This window comes from Corvus hawaiiensis, chromosome 31, assembly GCF_020740725.1.
Source record: "Corvus hawaiiensis isolate bCorHaw1 chromosome 31, bCorHaw1.pri.cur, whole genome shotgun sequence".
In the NCBI taxonomy this organism is placed as follows: Eukaryota; Metazoa; Chordata; class Aves; order Passeriformes; family Corvidae; genus Corvus; species Corvus hawaiiensis.
The window spans coordinates 887,116-895,193 of NC_063243.1; the positions used below are offsets into that span (position 1 = coordinate 887,116).

Consider the following 8,078-nt stretch of genomic DNA (forward strand, 5'->3'; position numbering starts at 1 on the left):
GCAGCATCAGTGACTAAAGGCCGTGATTCCTTTGGTTTGGTCCTGTCCTCGTTCCTCCTCAGTGTTCAGGCTTGGCTATGGGCTGTCCTTGTGTGCTGCATTTTCTGGGCTCCTCTTGGATCCTTTGAGCAACAGGCTGTGCCCCGGGAGGATCCTTTGTGCTCCTTTGAGACAGAGGAGAACCTTCCAGGCGGTTCTTGCGTGAGCTGCTGCTGTGATGTCACGGGAACGCTGCCGCGTCCTCGCCGTGTTCCCGTTGCTGCGGGGCACGGAGCCCTCAGTGTCCAGAGCGGCTCTGGGCGCCCGCTGGTTGCCGGAGGATCCTCCTGCCCGAGGCATTCTCAGCAGCCAGCCCAGCCCCTGACGGGTGTCCTTCTGTGCCTGCAGGGGTACAGTCTGCCACGTGTGCAGCACGGCCAAAATGATCCAGCAAGCGGTTGCTGCAGTTTGCACTCTGTACTCTGTGGCTTATTCGGGCTATTTTTTAGCCCACTTGGCACGTAAGTCGAGGTTTTCCCTGGGTGCAGCATCGGTGCCTTCGGGCTTGCTGGGTGCCTTCTGTTCTCCCACTGGAACTGAGCTGCCTTTGTAACCAAATTGCCATTAAGACACCGTTGGTTTGGGAGAGCTCCTGCCAGCAGCTGCAGCTGAAAAAGGGGGTGTCTGCAGCCAGCGGGGCGTGCACAGCATTTGCAATGGAGCCGGGGGGGTTCTGTTCCCTCAAGCGCAGAGTCTGTGCCAGCGGAGCCTGCAACTCCCTCCGGTGGCTGCTCCAGCCAAGAGCTGACACAGCCCAGGATTCTGTGCTGTTCTCTTGCTTGCTGTGCAAAGGGACTGTGGCTCCTGGAGGGATGTTGTGGAAGCAAAATGCTCTCTCGGGGTTGCCTTGCTCCGTGGGAGTTCCCACCACGGGCAGGCTTTTCCTAACAGCATCTGGTTCGTGTTCCCTGTCCCATTGCAGGGCACCTCATGCGTGGATCCCGAGCAGCTCCTCCTTTGGTGAGTGGGAAAGGAACCTTTGGTGGTCAGAATTGTGCAGAGAGTTGTGAGCTTGGCGTGTGGCAGTCGAGCGCCAGCCTGGGAGGCTGAAGGAAAGTTCCTGCCAGTGTCTTTGCAGCAGCAGCAGCAGCAAAGGGATCCCTGGCACTTTTCTCCTTCTCTGCTGAAGAGCTTGTGAAGAGCTGCAGGTCTGGTTTTGCAGGCAGAAGATTGCTTGCTGGCTTTAGCCACGGTGGAATATGGAATGCCCAGCAATAAGTGGCAATGTCGACTTTAGCCCATTCCTAGTTTGAACAGCTCCGAATCCCATTCCTGCTTAGTGCAGCTGGATGTGTAGCTGAGGATAAATAAGGCAATAACTGAGAGAGAACTTCCCGTCCCTCACGCTACCATCTGTCCACAGGGCACAAAAGCAGCATCAGCTCCTCCTCTGGCTCCCTCTGCTTCCAAAGAGGAGGCCAAAGAGGAGGAAGACAGCAGTGAACTTCCCGGTGTTCTGGGGGATGATGGTGAACTTCCCTCTGTCCCGGGAGATGAGGGCAAACATCCCACGGTTTGGGAATACAACAGTGAAGCTCCTGTGGTGTGGGGCGAGGATGGTGGACATCACCCGGTGTGGGACGAGGACAGCGAGGCTCCAGCAGCATGGGACAAGGAGGATGGACATCTCCCAGTGTGGGACGAGGACAGAGGACATCCTGTGATTTGGGAAGAGGAGGGTGCAATTCTCCCGGCATGGGAAGAGGACGGCAAACATCCCGTGGCTTGCAAAGAAAACCAGGAACCCGCTGAATTTTGGGAAGAGGATGGGGAACCTCCCTCTGCTTGGGAAGAGGACACTGAAGCTCCCTCTGCTGCGGGATCCTGGGCTGAACATTCTGACAGCAGCAGAGCCCTGCAGCCAGAGGGCAGAGAGGAGTGGTGCCTGATGCAGCTGAGTACGTCTGCTCTGCTGCTGTGTGCCAGAGCAGGGTGCTGCGTGTGTGTCTCAGCATCAGCTGCACCCAGGCTTGCTCTGCAGCTGAATGTCACAGAGTCATTTATTGTCCTTGCCCAGCTGAGACCAAGGGGCTCCCGGCCCCAGGGAGTGGGGCTGCATTTTGGCCCTGCTGCAAGGCGGGGTCTCCATCTGGGAGGGAGCGTCTTCCATGTGGTTTCTTTCAGGGAGCGCCGTGAGCGTGGGGGAGCCTGCCGAGAAATACCTGGAACTGGAGCAGGTTGGCCAAGGGTAAGTGCACGGCAGTTACTTCTGCACAAGCAGGGGCCAGGTATTTGCTGGTGCAGGATCAAGTGAGAAGCCAGGCAAGCTGCAAACTGCTTCAGACACTGGGGCACGATGCTGCTGTCTCTCAGTGCTGATCAGAATTGGTAACTGTGGTCAGAAGGCAACATCAAAGGTCCCTGAGGCTGGCAGTGTCCTGCCTGCAGCAAGGAGCAGGACCTGGAAGATCTTCTGTCCCTGGAATTTGATTGCCTGAAAGAGCAGCTCACCATCTGGTGACTGCCAGAAAACAGTTCTCCAGAAGATTCCTTTCAAATATTTTGCTTCCAAAAATATCCACCGGTCAGGATTATCAACATAACGGTTTAGAAACAGAAACCAGAGATGAACTAATAAGTGCTCTTTTCAGCACAGGTAGTAAGCCCCGTACATTCAGTAACAGGCACAGAGCTGCTGCACTCGAGGGGAAAATGCATCAGCTGCCTGATGGCAGGGCCCTTGTGGATCCTGCAGCTCGTAGGCAGGAAATGGAAAAGGATGAAATACATTCTTTTCCAGTTCTTTAGACACCTGCTCCCACCCTAGGTTTTGGACTAAAGTAATTCAGCGCGGACATTTGGGATTTGCTCCAGCCCTTTTCCTTCGTGTTGGGCCTCAGTTTTCCCTCGCACACCTTGCGAGGCACAGGGCTGGTGGCTGCTGTGCTGCTGTTTGAAGGGTCGATGCACCCAGGTGTTTTGTAAAGGCTGCAGGCAGCAGAGATCTCCTGTCTGGGCTGGCTTTCACTCCCAGGGCCTAAAGCGCTGCTTCTTTCTTCTCTGCTGTTCTGTCTCCAGGGCTTTCGGAACCGTTTCTAAAGGATTCGACAGGGCCACTGGAGGAGAGGTCAGTGTCACCACGCCCAGCACGTCGGGCAGCTCTCGAGGGCTTTCCCCTCTGCTGGGAGCTGTGGCTGCAGCTTTGGGGGGCCAGCAGAGCTTTCCTGCACAGGCTGTTCCTCTGAAGGCACAGCAGTGTCAGCCTGCAGAGCACGGCTGGGACAGACTTGAGCCTTCTGAAGTGCCCAAAGGAATGCAAGGAGGGCAGCGGTGTCTGTCAGAGCAGGACACGCTGGCTTGGTCTTCATATCTGAAAGCATCAGTGCATCAGCTGGTGGAGGCTGAGGCCTAATTTATCTTCATCCCAGCCTCAGACAGGAACACCGTTTAGCAGTTTTTCCATCCTGTGCTTCATCTTCAAAGGATACCTCAAGACCTAATTAAGGAGCGATCCTGCTTGGCATCAGTTTGGGGTTTTAGTCCTACTGCAGCTGTTCCCAGAGAGAGGGAGAGGAATGAGAAGATGGATGTGCAGAGCAAAGCTCTCCCCTAAACCCTGCAGCTGTGTTTGGGTCTGGTGTCAGTGACAGCCCGTGACAGGGATCATCTGAGCAATGTTTGTGTGTGTTTGCTCTGTTGTGCAATCCCAAACAGAGCAGTTGCCTTTGAAATCATGACCAAATCCCACAGGATTGCTAAAGGGTTCCCGGCTGTTTTGCTCTGTTTTCACAGAACCAGAATTACTTCCTGCCTGCAAAATGTGTTTGAATGATAATGAGAGTGGTGGTAAACTAAGGCTGTTTGAGAAGACTGCAGGTGCAGAGAATGTTGTGAGAGCTTTGAGGCTGAGAGCTGAGGGACCATTTCTGCAGAGCTTCCAAGGCCAAATGTCTCTGGCCGTGTGTCCTGTAAGCGGCCCCACAGCGAGCAGAGAAATGGGCTGTGGGAATGTCACTTGCTGAGCCCGGGTGTCCCATCCCAAGGCAGTTTGGCCCAGCCCGGCTCCGTCGCTCCACAAAGACTCGCTCCGTGTTTGCTGCGGCCTCCTGCCCCAGACTCCTCCAGTTCAAGGGCTGCAATGTCCTTTCAGGTGGCCATAAAGAAAATGAGTCTCAGAGGGCAGAACGGGGAACGAGCTGTGAATGAGATCCTGGTCCTGAAGGACAAGAAGAACCCCAACATTGTCAGCTCTTGGGACAGGTGAGTGCTTCAGCTCTTATCCCGTGCACGGGCCCTGCGTTAATCCCTCCTGGCATCCGCAGTCTGTAGCCTGTTTTGAAAAAGCCTCACCCGGCCGTAGCTTCCCAAAACAACAGCCTGTCAGTTCACTCCCTCCGTGTGCTTTTGTTGCTTGGGTTTGGTTTTTCCTTCAAGCTGACCCCATTTTCTGGGTCTTATGACAAGTGCTGATAAACCCTGTCAGAAATTATTTCCCTTGGCTTCTCCTTCCCAACTCTTTTCCATTGCTGCGGATGCCAGGAAGACCAGGTTCTTGTTTCCAGAAACGCCTCATGTGCCCATTTTGCAATGGCCCTGCCTGTTTCTGAAGGGACTTTCTGCAAGGTTTTCCAAACATTTGACCACTTTTGTTCTAAGTGCTGCAGGGCCTCCTCCCCTGGATAACTCTGGAAGTTGTGTTGCCTTGTTCTGGAGGAAATGGTGGAACTGCTGAGTTCAGATGCTGAACCAGCTGGGGGCAAGTGTTGTGGTTCCACATTGATCTGGGCTGTTGCTAAACTGCATTTTTCACTTGCTTGCCGTCTAAGGCCTCTCCTTTCCCACAGGCGTCTCCTTCTCCTTTAGACAATGCAGATCCCAAGGACTGTGCAGCCTGGCAGGAATGTCTCTGCATCAGATTCTGTCCTCTTTTACAAGTGGCCTGGAAACAAAACTCCACTCAAGGCTTTTCCATCGGGGAATTGAGCAGTGCACGTTCATCTCCACGCCATTGTTTGCCTCTTCCAGCTTCCTTGTTGATGAAGATCTCTGGCTGGTGATGGAATACATGGATGGAGGAACTTTGCAGGACGTTGTCAGACAGACACGCATGGCTGAAGGAGAGATGGCAGCTGTCAGTCGGGAGGTGAGGGATCCTGCTCGTGCTTGCCATGGCTTGGACACAATGCTCCTTCCAAGCAGGGCCTGAGAACAGGAGTGGCTCCATGCTCAGAGCTTTGTTTCTGTGTTGTTTTTATGAGCTGGAGAAGAAAGAGCCTCTGAAGTGAACGGCCTGCCAGTGGCACTGCACTTCCACTCTGTTCTTGTCCTCTTTCCTGCTGTTGTGGGACTCTCTGTCTTTTTTGATTTGATTTGCTGTTCTCAGCTTTGCCTTGAACCATTTGCCCGGAGCTTGTCTGCACTGCACTCCTGGCCTGTCACAGCAAAGCTGCTGCTGGCAGAATTCTAAACTGTCCTTTCTTGTGTGATTGTGTATTCCGGCCATCGATTTCCACCCTCATGTTTCTTGCTCTCTCTCAGTGTCTGCAGGGCCTGGATTTCCTCCACTCGAACCGGGTGATCCACAGAGATCTGAAGAGCTCCAACATCCTTCTGGCAACGGACGGCTCTGTCAAGCTGGGTGGGTGTTCCTGGTCAGGCACGGCGCTCCCGGGCTGCGGGTGTGGGGCTGCTTCCCAGTGACGGCCAGAGCCCCACAAGTGCTGCTGGTGGCGGTGCCCGGCCCCTGCTGGCAGCTGAGAGCGGCTGCCTCATGCAGGGAGCTCAGGAGAGGAGCAGGGTGTCAGCAGTGGCTTTGCTCTGGGTATGGCCCTTGCAGAGGGGCGGCAGTTGGAATCTGAAGCTTCAAGGGAATCACTAAAAGCCACTGCATGAAAGCTGAGGGTTCCTTTAAGGGTCCACTTCCATCTTGCCTTGGCTACAGCCCTGAGGACTTTTCCAGCTGGATTCAGCACTGCATTCTCAGACTGAGAGTGGGCAATCTTTGTGCTTGCTTTCCTCATTCCAGCTGCCTTTGACAGTGTTTGTTTCTGTCCTCAGCTGATTTTGGCCTCTGCGCTCAGCTCAGCCCTGAGCAGGAGCAGCGCAGCTCCATGGTGGGCACTGCTCACTGGATGGCCCCAGAGGTTGTGACCAGTTCTCCTTATGGCCCCAAGGTGGACATCTGGTCCTTGGGCATTGTGACCATCGAGATGGTGGAAGGAGAACCTCCTTACTTTGAGCACACGGCGGCCATGGTAAGAGGCAAATTTCCCAGAGTTTGCAGAGGCCTGTGAGCACAGAGGGACCCGCCCTGGGAGGAGCAGCCGGAGGGCTCTGCCCATCGGGAAGGGAATTCCCAGAGGATTCGAGCCTGAGCACAGACCAATATTCTGCAGTCTCCAGAATTTGCTTTGGGTTTTAAGTTGTTGCAGCTCTTCTGTCTGTGAGGATGACCTGAAAACATGAAGCCAGAGCATCAGCTCTAATCTTATCTTGCAGAAAACCCCAGACCAACCCCAAAACCCACACCCAAACCCAACAAGTTTTCTGAAGGAGTTTCTGAAAGAGGTTCTGCGAGATGAACTCCCCCTGACTCTTCTCACTGGGAAACTTGTCTAAAACATGAAGATGATTGTTTAACATCCCCATAGTCTAACATATTTCTTTCCTAGCCCAAGCCCTTTCTCCATGTCACCAAGCCTGAGCTTTCAGCAACCCAAACCTCGGGTTCCTTGCCTGGCAGTTTCTGGGATGGAACATCATGAATGCATTTACTTGAGTGTCAGTGGCACTGCAGGGATGCATTTGATGTAAGAATCCTTGGAAATAACACAGGCAGACCACAGTGACTCTTGCAAATGGCCTGTAAAGCTGGTGTCCGTATTTGAAGAAACAAAATGGGCTATTTCTGATGGAGGTTCCAACTAACAAAGTCAGCCAATGACATTGGCTCTCAAGGCAAGATCATCTGGATGTTGGAATGGCTGTGGCTGCAGCAGCGTTTGGCTTTTTTGGTTGGCATAGAAAAATGAGCTCTGAGCAGCATCTCTGCCAGGGAGGAAAGTGCCCCTGGAGACTGGGGCTGAGAAACCAGGGTTGCTGTGAGCACTCGTGGGTGTGAAGGAAGCTGGCAGAGCTTTTTCAGAAGTGTTTGCTTTTCGCGCAGGCTCGCTGTCTGATCCGGCAGAACGGGACCCCGCAGCTGCAGGAGCCCAGGCGCCTGTCGGCTCTGCTGCGGGACTTCCTGGAGTGCAGCCTGGAGCCGGACGAGGAGCGGCGCTGGTCTGCCCAGGAGCTGCTGCAGGTGGATGCGAAGCGGCTGCAGGGGAAACAGCAGCGCGAGGGAGGGGTTTTCTCGTGGGGCCCCCCTCCAATAGTCTCCAGTCTCGCTGCTTTTCACATGCAAAGGCAGCAGAATCCTCGCCTGGTTTGGCTTGACAGGGTCCTTTGCAGGTCATCTGGACCAGGTGCCCCGCAAGGAGCAGGGACATCTTCAGCAGATCAGGTGGCTCAGAGCCCTGCCTGACCTGAGCCTGGATGTTTCCAGGGAGGAGGCACCTCCCGCATCTCTGGGCACCCTCGGCCAGTGTTTCCCCACTCTTCTGATCAAAAATTCTGCCTCAGATCTAATCTGAGCCTGCTTCCCTCTCCTGAGTTTCAAACCATTCCCCTTTGTCCTGGTGCAACAGAGTCTGTGAGGAACTTGACTTGGGAAAGTAACAGTTCATTTCTTTCTTTTTCATCCTTTGGGCAGCACCCATTTTTATCATCAGCCAAGCCTCTCTCCAGCCTGAGCCCTCTGATCGCTGCAGCAAAGCAACTGAGGGAGCAGCGGAGGACGTGAAGCACCTGGGGAGAGCTTTTTCTTACAGTAGTTAGGACGAGTGGATAGTTACCGTAGTTAGCACTGCTAGTGAGTTATGGTGGTTAGGACAGCCTGGTAGTTATGGCAGTTTTTTGAATAAAAACTCTGTTAAACTTCAAGTCCCTTGACGTGTCCCTTCCTTGTCCCCCCGTGAGTCAGCTGCCCAGAGCAATGCGAGGGGAGAGCAGGCCCAGCCTTGCCCAGAGCTGAGCCCCAGCAGAGCCCCGGCAGAGCC

The 8,078-nt window shown here is 54.3% G+C and overlaps 1 protein-coding gene across 1 annotated transcript; it reads left to right on the forward strand.

Annotated features, from left to right (window-relative positions):
- Positions 1-562: 562 nt before the first annotated feature.
- On the forward strand, positions 563-7,504 carry LOC125318708 (serine/threonine-protein kinase PAK 1-like). Its single transcript, XM_048289648.1, has 8 exons — positions 563-1,937; positions 2,164-2,227; positions 3,058-3,106; positions 4,130-4,239; positions 5,005-5,122; positions 5,518-5,617; positions 6,037-6,233; positions 7,145-7,504. Exons 1-8 carry the CDS (start codon positions 1,928-1,930, stop codon positions 7,502-7,504), a joined length of 1,008 nt encoding a protein of 335 aa, XP_048145605.1. The 5' UTR covers positions 563-1,927.
- The last annotated feature ends 574 nt before the right edge of the window (positions 7,505-8,078 follow it).